The following is a 16,229-nucleotide window of genomic DNA, read 5'->3' as shown; positions in this document are numbered from 1 at the left end:
TCTTTCTTATCTTTCTTATTATCTTGTTTCTAACATGGAGGTTGCAATGAAAATTTCATTGACATGTCATGCTCAATGACAATAAAGAATATTGAATCTTGAATCTTGAACTTTAAATGAGTCTGTGTTTAATTCTTAATGCAGGTTTTATGCTGTGCCAGTGTTGACTGTGATTACAAGAGCTACATAAGGAAGTTGCACGTACACGTAAGAAACCTAAAAAAGAAAACAAAAACAAACAGCACATGATTTAAAGTGAGCAGGATCACAAGCATGTAAAGCTTGCAAAATTGTGGTGTAAGTCATTTTATTTGCACATATATCACTGCAAAGCAAGCCTTGTTGGATTACAAGAAGCATAAAACAACCTGATTCCTCAAATCCCCCCTCTCTGCGACGTCCCCTGCACTCTCACAGCAGACTGTTTATACAGTCACTTCCCATCTGTCGTGCATGCCTTCCTCTTTTTGCACACAACTGAGAAAAGGCACTTATTCTAAAGGTCTGATGACGACATCAGTACAAAAATAATTATCCTTTAGTTTTAGCATAACGTAGCATGTAAAAGATTACATGCGCATAACACACACATATACAGAATGCAGGCAGACACAGCTGATACTAACTCAAAATATCTAATCGTTAGTATGCTCCTACGTCATTTGTTTCTGAATACCTAAACGTTTTATATGGAGCATCAGATAGGATAAAGGGACATAGGATTCATACTGGATGTACTCTAGTATTTGGACAAGCAGACTGGGACAGAGAGATGGACAAAATGTTCCTCATTATCAGACTAATAAAAACAGCAGACCGTGTCAGGCCGGATAACAATGAGAGAAGGTCTGCAAGCTTTACTTACTTAAACGAGCAGTAACTGACAGAATGCAGGGATCACGCTGAAAGCGGCGTGGAGGCTACATGCCACAGAATCATTGACAAGGCAGACAAGAGCTAAACTTACTGAGTAACTGTTTTAAAGAATAAAAACAAACAGCAGAAAGGGGTTTTTGTCTGGGTATTACAGGCACAAAAATATGAACCCCTTTATAAAATGTATAGATACATTTAAAAATGGATGGAGGACAATAAGGTACACTGAAAAAAAAAGTCCTTTGAATTTACTTGATTTAAATGTGTACATCGGTCCCACATGATCAGAATGTGGCCAACTGACAATAATTTTTCTCTTTTTCTCAATTAATTATTGCTCGTCAAACCAAAATATTGCATTCACGTTAGCCTGTTTGAAAGAATCGTGTTGATTCAACACATTATTTTTCAGTTACTGTAATACCAATTTATTGTGTAATGTTAAAGTAATTTTATCATGTCCATGATACCTGAATTTCAACTGTAACTCCTACTTGATTTCTTAATGCTAATATTATTCAAAGGTATTGCATAACTTTTAAACAATTCCATTATGTTCCTGCTACCTGAGTTAGGTCTGTAAATCTAACTTGATTTGTTCAAGTTAACTCTATCCAAACATATTGTAGACATTGGTTCCATGTACTAGTTAAATGTGTGCAAATACAAAATCATAAATGTAAAAAAGCTGATATGCATTGACAAAAAAAAAAGACAGTCAGTTCTGTACCCAAATTTGATGTATTGAGCCCTGCATCAACAGCAGTTGATTCAAACACAAATACACAACAATACAAGCCACACAACTGTTTGTAGTTCCACAGAACAGTGGATTTACAACAGAAAGAAATGCAAATTTTGCATGATGTGCAATGGATACACAAAACATATAACATGACCTTGCATTAACTGTTTTCACATTATATCGATAGAAGCAAATACAAACATATCTTCAGAGTGGATTAAGAAAAGCAAAGAGTTATAAACCCTGCGTAAACTGTTGTCACAGTATATTTAAAAGTGCAAAAACAAAATACTGTCAACTGTTATGACCAACACTACATTTTCAGGAGCAAATGCAAAACTGAATAACACTATCTCACTGAAGTAAACTAAACATGTCAGAAAGTGAAGAAGGCAAATTACAGCTAGTGCTTTGTTAATAAGTGTACTCCCAAGGTTATCCCTGCACTCACTATTTTCACAGTATGGACAACAGTATTTTCAAAGTGGATTTACAATTGAAAGAACAAATATCAACCCTGTTTTCCTTGAGGAATAAACACAGATATGTAAACCTTGTACAAGCCATTGTCAGAGGATTCAAAGTAACAAATTAAAAACAGCTGCTTTATTTGGTTAGTTGACTCAGAGCAGCAAACTAAAATGGCTACAAACCCTCTTTAAACTGTTTTCATAATGGTTTTATAATAGAAAATAGTGGCAACTTACAACAGTGGATTTACAAAAGAAAATGAAAAAGCAATCAAAATAGAACAGCAATACCAAAGATGCTGTTGAGGACAATTCAAATGTCCTTTTTTTGTTTGTTTATCGCTGGGAACACAGTGTCTCTGACCCCTAACACTGAAAGAGCCTGTTTTTTAGAGTGAGTGCTTTGTTAGAAAGTTTATCTCCATCCAGTTCCATGAAAATCTTCTGGACTACCTCAAAGGTAAAGCGGAGGTCAGCAGGGTAGCTGAGGTTCAGCGCATACATGAGTCCGAACAGCATAGCAACAGCTAATGCTACATTGTCTAGATCTTGCAACACCTTGATGCCTTCAAGGACAATTCCAATATCCTTAGGTTCATCACTTGAAGCATGTTCTTTAAGAACATAAATCCCAACAGTGGTGTCCTCAATGGCCTCGTTGATGGCGTTTTCATCCATGCCCTGTACAAAACAGACAAAAGTGGGCAAATAAAGGAAGGTAAATAAAAGCTATTTAACCAAGCCCCTATCAGTAAATATGAAATTGGCTAGGCATAGTGACAGGATATAGACAAGGTAAGGTAAAAGTGAGAATGAGGGTAAATTTAAATAAAAGAACAAGTAACTACAGTTGAACATTAAAACAAATTTCAGCTGATGTTTAAATCACATGAACCCTGTTGTGGCCACCATACCGCCAGTCAAATTTTCATTATCATATTGGCAACTGACTTTTGTTTTATTATCTTTCAATTGCTTTACTCATGTCAGAGAACTGTGTAGCTGTTTAACAAAATGAAAAGGATGAAACATGAAAGAATGACACATTAAAGAATAAAATAAAAGATAAGATCAGGTGAGTAGTTTAAAAAATGTTGGATTGTAATAGAACAGCAATGGCCAAGACAGAGACAAAAAGAATGGTGACAGAACAGCTATTGAAACTATGATTAATTTAAACTGATCAATCATCAGATTGTTTTCCTTTTAAATAATCAATGATTTAGTTTAAAAAAAATATTGAAAATAATGAAAAACACCCACCACCAAGTCTCAAATTTGCTATGTTAGTTTAACTAACAACCAAGAAACATTGTATTGATTTTACAATGGTACGAAACAGATTAGCAAAATTATAATCCGTACATTTTATATTAATCAATGAATTATTTCAGACCAAGTGATCAAGTACGAGAACAAGGGAAGGATGGAAGATAAGGGGAAAAAGTAAGCACAGATTCGTGTACATACCACATATTCCCGCACAAGGTTTTCTGGATCTTCACCCATGTAGATACAGACTCCCTTGATGATACACTCTCGTCCAGTGTCTACATCATTACACTGAAAGGAGATTTTCTTGATTAGTGTCTTAATTCAGCCCATGTGCTTTAATTTAAAGTCAACTACTGGTGCAAACTGTCATATGGGTACATATTTCTGAGAATATAACACCAGGGTTCCTACAATGGTACAAGCTTTGATGTAAGCTCCAGATCATTATAATGATAAATAAGTAAATAGAGGAAAAGTTAAAACAGTCAAAAAGATGCACAAATAGTGGAAGGAAAAAGATACAAATGAATGCACTCATGGTCTCCCTGGCTCTCTGTACAATCTGTATGCCCTTCTTGACAATAAATTATGTGGCAACTAAAACATTGTTCAATTTTACATTACCTTTCCACAATTCAAAAAAAAAAAATTTCTAAAAAATGTCAAAATTGTTAACATTTGTGGGTTTTTCATGACTGTGGGACTCCTGTATAACTTACATCAGCAATTTGTGCAATGATTGTTTTGAGCCTTGCTCCGAGCTGTCCTCCTCTCTTTTGGAACAGCCTTGTCAGGTTGTCAGAGTAGAGGTCCAGCTGAGACAGGAACTTGGACTGAAGTGGGATAGTGGTGATTCTCTTGAATTCAGCATTGATCTGAAAACAGGTAAAAAGCACGAAGGAAACAGAAAAAGGTAAGACATATTAGCAGTTTGCCAGTGTGCCAGTTTGCAAGTGTACCTAAGAAATTCCAAGCCTTACCTCACTAACTTCAAACAGGGCAGGCCACCTTGCCATGAAATCCTCCACCATTGGAACATCACGAACGACTTCATGTCTTCTGTGTGCGAAAGTCTTTTCCATCTTGAGTTTCACAACCTCTCTGTTATTCCTCTTCTTTACATCTAAGAGTAGAGCTTTCTGCATGGCCTCCAGACTCTCCTCAGTTTCTGATGATGGGTATGTCGGGCAAAAGTTCACCTCTGCCCTCTTTGCCTTTTTGACACCAAAGGCTGCGCTGCGCTGTCCTGCGGGTTTGTTTTTTAAAGAGTTCACTGTCACCTCTGGGCAGCCCAGTTTTCTCAGGTGTGTGCGGTAGTTAGACAGTTTGTACTTTAAACTGGTCTTCCATCCACCATATCCAGTACAGGACCCTTTCTCAGTTAAACATGGATGTGTCTTAATAAGACTCTGGGCTACCTGTTCCATCTCCTTATCACTGGCATAGACTTTATGCTGCACAATTTCCTGCACTAAACCATCAAGGATGGATGACTTCAACTTGGGATCTGGAATAAGTACAGTGCCATTTTGAATATAGGCCAAACTTGCCTGCTGAAGTTTTAATTCAGCATCGTAGGAAAACTTAGGCACATGAAAAACAGGAGGCCAAGAGGACCGTGAGCTTGTAGACTCACTCGATGAGAGTATATCTGTATCCACAGAGCCACCTGACAGGGACGAAGAGTCATTTACAGGGGAAGAAGTGAATGCTTGGGGTCTTAAGACTGGAATGAAAACAGAAGACCTTTCTTCATCATGCTGCATAGTAGAGGGCCTTGACATATCAATGACTTTAAGAGTACCTTTATCTTCAACTTCTGAAATTGAGGTAAGGTTAAGGAACTCATTTCCAAACAAAGAATCCATAAATTGAAGTTTAAAGTTGCCCTGAAGGCCACACTGTTTCTTCACTTCAATGATGAGGTCATCAACGGATGCAGGGAGTCCATGGGAGAGAGTCAACCTCTGAGAGCTGCCATCAGTCAAGACGATCTTCAGGATCACAGGAGTCCCCATCTTCAAAGCTGTTTACTCTGCACAGACACACACACAAAAATGATTAGATGTCAGACATGTTTACATTTTAGATTTCAAATTCAGTGGTAAAAACCTACTTTTCAATTAGAGTTCAACTGGTATGCAAATTTCTTAAATATTTAAAATAGAGTAGGATAGGAGAAGAAAAGGAGTTAAATTTTATACTTAATTATACTTACTTAGATACCTTTTAAAAGACAAATTTTAACTACATTTTAGGCTGATATTTGGCCAAATCACCTTTTTCCAATTCAAACCATCACTGCAGGTCAGTATTGTATATCTGGTCCATGTCAGATGTGGACAAAAATAAACTTTAAAAAAGTTTGTTGAAATGAATACCTCATGAATTCATATTTAAGCATTTTTAATGAATTTTAAAGGCCTAATACTATAAAATTTAACAAATATAAACAAAAATACCAAATAAGTGATAGATGCAGGGAGATGAAGGTGGTGCTGCACCTTCCTGTAACCATATTTAATAAAGTAGACAAAAGCACATTGTCATAAACAACCCCCCAAGTTGCTAGCGCACCTTTTATTTCAATATGCCTTTTCAAAGTCACCATGCGGGCTGATCCAATCCTGTAGTCAACTAGTGGATAAGCATCAAGGAGTTCACTGAGTGCAATGAGCGTGAATGTTCTTGTGGGTGCTGGGCTGAGTTCAAAGGCTCTATAATGCTCTCTGTACCAGCCACAGAGCTCTTTGACAATGTAGAATATACTCTCATGTAAAATACAGATTTGGTCAATTTCACTAAATTCAGGCAATCCACCTGCTGCTCTGTGGGCCAGTATCATTCCCTTCCTATAGGTTATGCCCTTGGTTGTCACACACTGTACAAGGTGAACCTCATGTGTGTCAGAGAACTGTTGCCTGATGACTTGTGCTATCTCCTCTTTGAGCAAGTCTACTGGTAGAGTGGATACAGCCGAGACCTCTAGGTCAGATTTGCTCAGACATGGAGAGCTCAGATGGTAAGCAATCATCATCTGATGCTTTGAGGCTAATGAGAGGGGCACATTCTTGAAGCAGCTTGTGTGTCTGATAACCTGCTTAAAAAAGCTATGCTTAGCCTCAAAGCGCATTGTCCACAGCCCAACAACTGGACCAAACAGCCTAATCATCTGGGGATAGTGTTCCAAATAATGGTGTTTTGGTAGCAGCTTGATGTCAGGGAACAGCTCTTTGTATCTCTGCCTGTGCTCTACGATTTTACTTTCTAAAAAAGCCAGCGAGTCATCACTATGCACAGGGGCAACAACAAGCTCTGTTATGTCCTTCAGATCCATGAGAACAAGCCACGCAGCCTCATCTTCAGGTACATATGATCCAACCAAAAAAGGCAAGAACCGGAGCAAGCTCCAGTTTTCATGAGCGTTTCCCCCCACAGTTTTTCTGCTGGAGAAAGTTTGTGACACTACATGAGGTTTATTTGTCCTGTCAGCCCATTTGTAGGGAAACTTCAGAATAGCATTGTTCAGGTCATCTAATGTGAAAAGCTTTCTGGATATAAGTACTGTTAAGCAATGAGCTAGCTCTACTGGGATTATACCCTCAAAAACATCATGGGCAAGATCCGGTGGATAGCCAAAGATGACATGAAAATGAGACAGATTTTTTGTGAAGACGCATTCCTTTTTCAATCCGTAACAACCTGTACCTGTATCTTGGGCTTGTTTGACATGGGCCTGATAAAGCTCCTTGGTTCTCAGACTGAAAGCACCAGATGCAACAGAATGCAGCTGAATATCACTGCTCTTTCCTGTGCAAAACCTGCAATAGTATTCCACCGAAAAACTCTGCAGAAATCCTGCGATGCTGTGTGCTCCCAGGTTGTCGGCCACTACACTGAGTACTGTACCCTTAACTGACTCACCTAACAGCGGGACATAAACACCCAATTCCTCCAAAGTTTTCAGATCTTGTAGAAGAGGTTCAAAGATTTTATCATAACCATAAGTTTTAACATCATCGGTTTTGCACAAAACTGACAAGTAGATAGATGACAACGAGGAATGAGAGCCTGGAGGCAAGTTTGCTAACACCCAATAAACAGCACAAAGCTTGTGTTTCTTTCGCGAGGTGCCAAGGGGGTTACAGGTTTCAAAGTCATCTACATAAAAATTTAGGATGAGCCTTGGCTTATCTCCAGCAAGGAAACGATTTTCCTTAAATAAGGAACCATCTCTTAAGGACCTGTACTGATATGACACTCCAGAATGTGTTTCCTCCTGTCTTTGATGGCCCTCAACAACTTTATCAACGATGTCCCTTCTACTTAACAGCTGATGTAAGGACTTCAATACTGGGACATACTGGAAACTGCGTTTGTTTTTACTATCAAGAATGTATTCAACTGGCTCTATAACACTGAAGTTCTCCTTGTAATACTGCTTACGCAGATATGCAGTACTTAGAGGGCCACCTTTTTGTATGGACCTTTGCACAGGATTACCAGAACAAATTGCATTAACAGTTTCTCTAATTATAAGTTCATCAACAGGGAGGTTTCTCTGATGAAAGATGTCACTCACAATATCACAAGATAACGGAACAGGTGCAGAACAAATCAAATGATGGAGTTCCCCTAAAAACACATCAACAGCTGTGCTAGGCACATGGACCAAATGCTCCAACTTCAACAACGCAGCTGCAAATCTTTGCTCTATGACCTTTTGCAAGTCCTCAGTATGAGAATGACTACTTGAAGGAATGGCTGTATCGGACTCCTCTACACACTCCTGACTATTTGCCTCCAATTCATTCACAGATGGTATCCTAGTTATAACCACTCCAGGTTTAAAATCAACCAATCTGTGATGGCAGTGTTTTCGGTTTTTGTGAGATTTAAATGTACAATAAATGTTTGTTTTAAAGTCACAGCCTAAAAACATACAAATGACCGTCTCATTTCTTTTGAGATGTGCATTTATATGAGCAAAATAATCCCTCTCTGAGGTTAAATCACTACAAGCACAAAAGTGGCAACTGAATATTGCTTCCTCTTTGCGAATGACCCCTGTGGAGTGGATTTTACTTTGGTGGACAATAAGGGCATTCCAAGTCTTAAATGTGCATGGACAGTGCAGGTATGTACATGGAAAGCGAGAACTACGTCCAAAATGTGGATGCTTTAATTTGTAGTGATGCAAAAGCTTGGACCTACTTGACACAGTTTCTGTGCACCCCTTACAACTCCACATTTGCACCACCTAAGCCTGCAACATACATCAAGATCATCATAAGTCACACAATAAGAGCTTCAATCTGCAATTCAAATATAAACTAAAAGGTCCGCTGCACTACCAAAATTGAAAACATTTGGAAATCTGCCATCACATCCAAATGAATTGATAGATCTTTAAAGACAAGAACTAACACTAAACAACAAGCAAATGTGTTTTCAGTGTTTTCTGATGTTGCTCAGAATGGCAATGTTTGCCGTGAGTAGAGCAAATCTATATTTTTAATTATACTCAATTGAAAAATAAACAAAATTAATTGCCATTTTCCATCTATACCTCAAACTCTTCGATTATTTTTGGAAATGTACCTCAGAAAGTCTCAAAAATGCAGATTTTGGGTTTAAACAGCAACACAAAATAAAAGAAGTATGACAGCACTTACCACTATAAAGCCTTTGAGTGTGTATGCTGTGCAAATAGGATAATGGACCTATGAAAGAAAATATTTAGAATCAGTGAGGTGAACTCAGTGGATTGCCTCAATTACTAAAAGACCACAAAAAAATATAATAAAAGCACAGTGCAAAGATCCGACAGTCATCAACTTTTAAGTATTTTCTGTAATATGGCGCAATGACACAGTGGCAAGATGAAAATAGTTTTAAATCCACTTTGAGTCCAACTTTAAGAACGTTGCTTCATTCATTTGAACACTTAGTCGATGTACGTGAGGAGAGAGTGTATAAGGAACCTGACATGACAAACACACGCATATAATCAATTGAGAATCAATCGCTCACGTTTGCCTGCACACAAAAGCTCTCTGTCACAGACACGCGCCGTTCTAAACCTCTTATTAATTTATGCAACCCCCGGTCCCCCACTGTATTCGCCAACTGCTCCGCCCGCACCCGCCACAGTCACACTGTCTGGAGCGGAGGGGCGAAGCTCGGGGAAATCCCCTCAAAAGGTCGGCTGACTGCGCTCGACTGGCTGTACATTGAAGCAGCGCCATTACTAACGGGACTAGCGATTGATACTGTTGGTTTTTAGCTAGCTAGCTAAAAAGCAAATATATATATACAAACAAGTCGACAGACTGTTGGAATTCATACTTTGTGTAACGTTACGAAAACAGCAATCAAGTGAAAATGTCGCCTACTTGAACAGGAACTTACTAATTAACTTTTAATTAACGTATTAACTTACGTGTCCAGTAATTAGGTCGCTGTTGGAGGAATCAAATGGCCGGAGAATCTTCCAAAATTACCGCGGTCAACACTTCTTCTTATTGTATCGCGACGGTTGGCATTCAGCTTATTGGCTCATTTCCGCCACCTTCTGCTCCGGATCGCCCAATGACACTTCCTGGCGCCTTTTGAATATATTCCATTTCCGGCGATGACAAAAATCAATTGCATTAATTCAAAATTTTCAATTAAATCACTTTCAATCAACACGAGAGAAACATGTATATTCAACATTTTCTATAAACAAGTGAAGTCTATGTGATTAAACTATGTTCACCAAAGGAATATAAATGAATCGTGTTGCATTTATTAACTTCATTTTTGTAAATTCAAAGACCTGCTATTTACAATTTTTTCAGTGTACAGAGACAAACAACTGAGTACCATAGATAGACTTCAATGGTAGTGATCCATTTTATTTATAGAACATTTTCAGGTTACTCAAAGACACTTTACATGGAAGGACGTTAACTAAATACAGACTGAGCGATCACAGCATTGCCATTAAGACACAGACAAGCCTGACAAACAACAAGGCTTTAGAACGAGAGCACATTTCCTGCTACGCTGCAGCCTGTGTAAACAGAGAGGAGGTGAGCTCTTTTAAACAAAATTCAAAAGTTACTTGAGGGGAAAAAAAAAGTGACACCGCCAAGGAAGGAAGCAGGAAAATATGTCAGATGTCAGATTGCTGCACTTCACAGAAAAGCATCGGGCTTGGTAAGGTGTTGCTTTGCAAACTTCTAATGCTGAATTTTGTGGCGAGGACCCAGGAAATGTTCTCCTCTGATGACTCTTACATGAAGGTCATATTTGTGCACAATAGAACAGCACTCCACCACATCAGAGTTTGCTAAATCTTCCCAAAGGCCTTTCGCTTTTCTAGCGCTCAGAAAGCTTTCTTGGTCCTCCAGGACTGTTCCTGCTTACTGCCATTTCTCAGTTACATGACGAACTGAGGACGCAACCTGCAAACACTCTGCTGTCTTCTTGCAGCCTTTTCCTGCGTTGTGAGCATAACTGTCAGAGTGCTGAGCAGCATCTCAGAGGAGCCAGTGGCTGCTCAGTGCTGGAACGAGGTTTGAGGAGTCAGAGTGTCTGCAAAGCTTTTTAACACTGAGGCCTCCTCCTCCTTACAGGTTGCCACGGTGAACGGTCACTTGTTGCCATGGTTACGACCACACAGCGGTGATTGGGCAAACTCTCAACACCTGTTAGAGTGAGTCAGGGAAATTAAATTAAGGGTTAAATTAATCTTGGGTAGTGGCGATTGACCTCAGGTGCTCGTTCTGTTTCTTAAACGTTGCGGACCCGGGACCCGGACCCTGACAAGATGAGCCGGACGGGGACCTCCCCGGGATTTATTTTAGCCAATCACAAGCGAAAAAAGTTTCGTCAAAGCGAAACCGACACGAGCGCTGCGCTGCGGTTGTTAAAGGTCGCACAGGGTTTTAAAAGGGTTCGCCTGTCGTCCGGGATGTTTTATTAGCGCGGTGGTTTCGCATAAATGGCTTAAAACAATCCGCGCTATTTATATCTCTGCAGAGTTTGGTCCTTCGCTGACGGCGGAGAGCTGCTGGATTCAAAGCTTGGGGAAAAAAAATGCAGTTTCTTGCCATTCTTCCGCTAATGTTGTGCGACCTCTCTCTGAGTTTCCCTGCTCCACTAGGTAAGAAGCCGTTTACCCGTACTGACTTTTGATGTAGACCGGTGGCGTTTAACCATTAAACTCGTTAAGATTCACGCTTTTAATTTCTATACATCAGCTCATCGACATTTCACAGGACAGGAGGTTATTGTTTAGCTGACCTGCAGAAGCATCATGTCGCAACACCTGCACCTGAGTCAATGTGAAACTTCGTGCTCACTTTTTGTTGACGCTGTGAGAGGAGCGCTGATGCCTCTGTGGTTATTTATGAGGCCATAAGTTAGTGTTGCATGAACTGGGTTGCGTTAAACTGACAGTTTAGAGTGTGATACAATCACAGAGTAAATCAGTCCCTAAAACCGACCTGAAAATGCTGATTTAAAGCCATCTTGTAGGTCTTCTGTGTTGTATTGCATTAGATTGGACAGTTTACCTCATAAACGTGATGACTGAGCGCAGAATGTTTTTATTGCATTACAAATGCAATCACTGGTTGTTTTGCAGATCACCATGCACAATGCATTTAGTGCCACTCGGACCAACATTACAACACTAATGTAATGCTTTATGTGAGAGCATTTATTGGTTTAAAGCGCTGCCCTTATTTAACCCTCCTTGGACCTGGATGACTGAGAATCTTCACAGATCAAATGTCGTTATGTTTTTCAAAGTAAAATTCAAATGTAATCAAACATTGTGGCTGTTACTACTTTTACTTAAGGATTTGAGTATTTTCTGTCACATTTTTAGCTTCTTTTGTGTCTCCTGTGCCGCTACATGAAAACATTTTTTAAAAAAGGCTACTTTAACTGTACTATTTTTAGCCCACTTTCGTTTTTGTTGTTTATGCATGTATTTTGCCTGCCTCTCATCAGACACCATCATAGTGCAAGTCCAGCAGTGGGGAGTGGTGGGCGCTCAGCGGGTCGTGGACCAGGTCCTTCTCAATGGCGTCTCTCTCACAGGCACAAGCCAGGAAGTTGACAGTATTATCCAATTCATGTCAGCTGATGCACCCCTTCCAACTCGTATCATCCTTAACCAGACTTCAGCACTGAGTGAGCAAGCCTTCATGTGCCGGTAATGAATGCAATGTCTGTGGAAAATGACAAATCGTTAACAGCCTTTATCTCACGCCCAAGGAAACCACACTGTTCTCCGCTCGCGTGAATGCATACTGGAGGGGTCTCAGGTGCACTGGACCGACCGTGTGTTCTACGATGGGAAGGTCTATCTGTACCTGGACCGCACTGACACGTGGACGGCTCACATGCCGCAAGCGCTGGCCCTCAAAGGCTTGTGGGACCAGGAGGCTCAGGGCACAAAGACGGAGAGGATCCGCCTTCAGGAGGGATGCATCAAACTAATGAGAGAACTGAGGCTCTCTGAGGAGCAGTCAGGTAAATGTTCTGTCAGGCTTTTGAGAACAAATCTTGTAACAATCACAGCGGCTGTCTTTGCAACAGAAGCACCAACAATAATACCACTTCTTATACTTAAACAATATCTATAACGGTATATTGGAGCAAACATTTTGGTACACAATCTTGAATCACATCACGACAAATAAATTTACAGTAACCACCTAATGGCATCTTGATTTTAGCCTTTACTTGTCTTCACTCGCTGCTCATTCTGATGATCATGTGCTTTATCATAAGGTGGGACCTGTTCTACGTACTTCAGTCACTGTTATTCTCACTACAGTGTTAATGATAGCAAATGGACATAATGGCAGCATTAGATGATCCCTGTTCTGGGTCCTTAGCTGTCCCTGTCTGGTAGTTTTGAGTTTTTGTGGGGTTGAAAAATCAGAGGAAAACAGGCCAGAATCCTGCTGGTGCCTGTGGCTTGTGGAGGCAGCTGATGGCATTTGACAGAGTCATATGATGCAATGGCTGCTAAAAAGTGAGAAGCTTATTCTGAAGTAAACTGTGCAGATTGTTCTGGTGATTGCAGCAATCGACATATAGTATCCACACGTTTGATAGTGACCCGTTATATTGACATGCAGTCAGGCTGCTCATTATGGAAATGTTTTCTTAGTTCCAGGGACTCCTTTGCCTCAGTTTCTGATCCCTGCCTTGGCACTCATGGTGTTTATGGGACTAGTCCTAATGAGCCTCCTCCTCTTCAAAAAGCTAGGTGAGTATACAAGGTTTTTACTTTCCATTTGGATAACAAAACATGTTGTGCAGCCTTTAATCACAGTTCCATGTTAAACAGCAGCTTTTTTTCTTTACATCAGTTTTGATTTATCACATCACTCCCCCTCATGAAATGCAGCATACCTTGGGTTTATTTTTAAACGTGTCCTGTCACATGATTTTGGTATGGAGTTTCATACTCACGAGGAAATATAAAGCATAGTCATGTGTTTTGTCTTTCTCACACTCTGCTTAGGTTTTAGGCACCCCGGAGGTAAGACAACAACAATCCCTATGTTCTCTCTTAGGTCTCTGTAGACTTCTCAGTTAACAGTCATGGGTGAAGATTGCTAGAGTTAAATATTAAATCATCTCAAAATCCCTGCATCCTGTATGTACAGGATGACCTCACTTTTATTATTCCTGAATATGACTATTGGCAGGTCAACTGAGTTTCTCAGTACAATCCAATTCCAAAAAAGTTGGGATGCTATGTAAAACAGAATGTCATCATTTACTAATCATTTTTGACATATTTAAAGGATAACTTTCATTTTTTTTTTTTACAACCTGGACCATATTTGTAGCATTAAATATGACCATTTACTCACCCAGACAACTTTGGTGGCATTTGGAGTCGTTTTGAAGAAATTAGCCCCAGAGGAGCGGCGTGTATATCCATATAATGAGTACTTGGGGCATCCATTTCAGCCTCTATATAACGCGTGATCTGCAGCGAAACTCGTTCATATTCCAATCTTTTGTTATGATATGCTGGTGCTATTCCCCTCTGAGCCCGTGGTGGCATGTTATCAACATCTGGCGTCTCTAGACAACTGCCTCTGACGTGGATGATGTCATTACCGAACGCCGGGCGCCGCGAGCAGCCAGCCACAACACGGCGGTCGGCTACGAATACGCAATAACGAACCTTAGCTGTGCCAAACTACAGCTAAACTAGCTGACCGCCGGCTCAGAGGGGAATAGCACCAGCATATCATAACAAAATATTGGAATATGAACGAGTTTAGCCGCAGATTATGCGTTATATAGAGGCTGCGCATGGATGCCCCGAGTACTCGCATTATATGGATATATGCGCCACTCCTCTGGGACTAATTTCTTCAAAACGACTCCAGTGGCCACCAAAGTTGTCTGGGTGAGTAAATGGTCGTATTTAATGCTACAAATAAGGCCCAGGTTGTAAAAAACGAAAGTTATCCTTTAAGTTTGCAAATTATAGAATTATCTTCATTTATATTTTACAGAGTCCCAACTTTCAGGGTTGTAACTCAGTTAATGCTCATAAGAATTTTATTCAAGTGAGATGCAATAATCTTGAACAGTGAGCTGATTACAGCTCATTATGTTAGCTTGTGTTTGTTTCCTTCATGACTGTCAGCCTAATCTGTGTTTGTCCATTTCAGGTGTTATTGGCTCGATTATACATTACCCTATGGACATGACTGAAATGGCTCCAGAGATAAAAGACGATGGTTACCGTACTTTGTAATGCAAAGCTCCAGCTGATCAACAGCCTCACGCTTGCGTTTCCCTCGCCATCTGTACTGCTGAATGTCCTCTTAATGATTTTATGGCGAGTGTGGCTCCATGAATGTAACCAAACCTTTGCTACAGAACCAACAGCCCACCGTATGAAACCTTTGTGGTCTGGATTTCAAACCACATTATTTTATGCACTTTAATGCATGTATCACACTTTACACTAGTGTTTTTATTGCATATACTTTTAAAATGTATATACACACATACATTGAGATGTGTGAAAATGTTCACTGCCTGCAGCAATGTACAAGCTTCTTTTTGCACAATTAACTTAATGACTGGAGCAGGTGTTTTCACCAAACAGAAATTCAGGACTAAGGTATTCCTTTAAACAGCTCATGTGAAACTAGTCAATATAAATATTCTGTTCCAATGGCACACAGTATTAAAGTTAAAACAGACAATATCATGTCAGTTGCCTGACAGTGTGTAGGTAAAGCTTTATTTTGCCACTGATAGTGAAACACTGGCTCGACTGAACATGTTTATTCAACGTGTCAGACTGTGCTTTGTTGTTGGTTGAATATATTTCTTTATGATCCTGTACATTTTTGTGATTGTGGCTGTTTTTCCCTATTATTATACGATTTCCAGAAATGTTAAATTAAAGATTCATGGCACATTTATTTAATATTGTCTGATTTTTTTTTTTTTTCAGGCGTCAAAAATGTAGCTATAGTATCTTTTTGGGCTTTGATTATTTAGCATTCAAATACACCATCCATGTTTTGCATGAGGTAAGATTTCAGTTTCATTGATCAATAATTTAATCCCATTATTCTGATTAATACAGAATCATGTAAATGCTTCTAATCAAAGAGCAGGGAATGAGAGCATCTAACAGGACAGGGTCATGTAGAGCAGGCATCTCAAACCGGTTCCATAAAGGGCCGCGTGGCTGCAGGTTTTCATTCCAAGCCAGGAGGAGCACATCAGGCAAACCAATCAACATCAAGGGATCACTTAGTTATCAGCTGAAGACTGAGATCAGCTGATTAATTGATTCCAGCCAGGTGTGC

The 16,229-nt window shown here is 39.8% G+C and overlaps 2 protein-coding genes across 2 annotated transcripts; one reads left to right on the top strand and one right to left on the bottom strand.

Annotated features, from left to right (window-relative positions):
• Positions 1 to 1,685: 1,685 nt before the first annotated feature.
• LOC121615531 lies at positions 1,686 to 5,075 on the bottom strand. The gene is made up of 4 exons (XM_041949909.1): positions 4,347 to 5,075; positions 4,086 to 4,241; positions 3,562 to 3,654; positions 1,686 to 2,772 (listed from the first exon to the last, which is right to left on the bottom strand). Exons 1-4 carry the CDS (start codon positions 4,791 to 4,793, stop codon positions 2,458 to 2,460), a joined length of 1,011 nt encoding a protein of 336 aa, XP_041805843.1. The 5' UTR covers positions 4,794 to 5,075; the 3' UTR covers positions 1,686 to 2,457.
• A 6,189-nt stretch (positions 5,076 to 11,264) lies between these two features.
• Positions 11,265 to 15,834, top strand: LOC121615273. The gene is made up of 6 exons (XM_041949552.1): positions 11,265 to 11,518; positions 12,373 to 12,555; positions 12,640 to 12,897; positions 13,544 to 13,642; positions 13,901 to 13,918; positions 15,072 to 15,834. Exons 1-6 carry the CDS (start codon positions 11,452 to 11,454, stop codon positions 15,155 to 15,157), a joined length of 711 nt encoding a protein of 236 aa, XP_041805486.1. The 5' UTR covers positions 11,265 to 11,451; the 3' UTR covers positions 15,158 to 15,834.
• The last annotated feature ends 395 nt before the right edge of the window (positions 15,835 to 16,229 follow it).

Source organism: Chelmon rostratus, chromosome 12, assembly GCF_017976325.1.
Source record: "Chelmon rostratus isolate fCheRos1 chromosome 12, fCheRos1.pri, whole genome shotgun sequence".
Taxonomy (NCBI): Eukaryota; Metazoa; Chordata; class Actinopteri; order Chaetodontiformes; family Chaetodontidae; genus Chelmon; species Chelmon rostratus.
The sequence above is the reverse complement of the archived record's forward strand: the minus strand, read 5'-3'. Positions and strand labels throughout refer to the sequence as shown.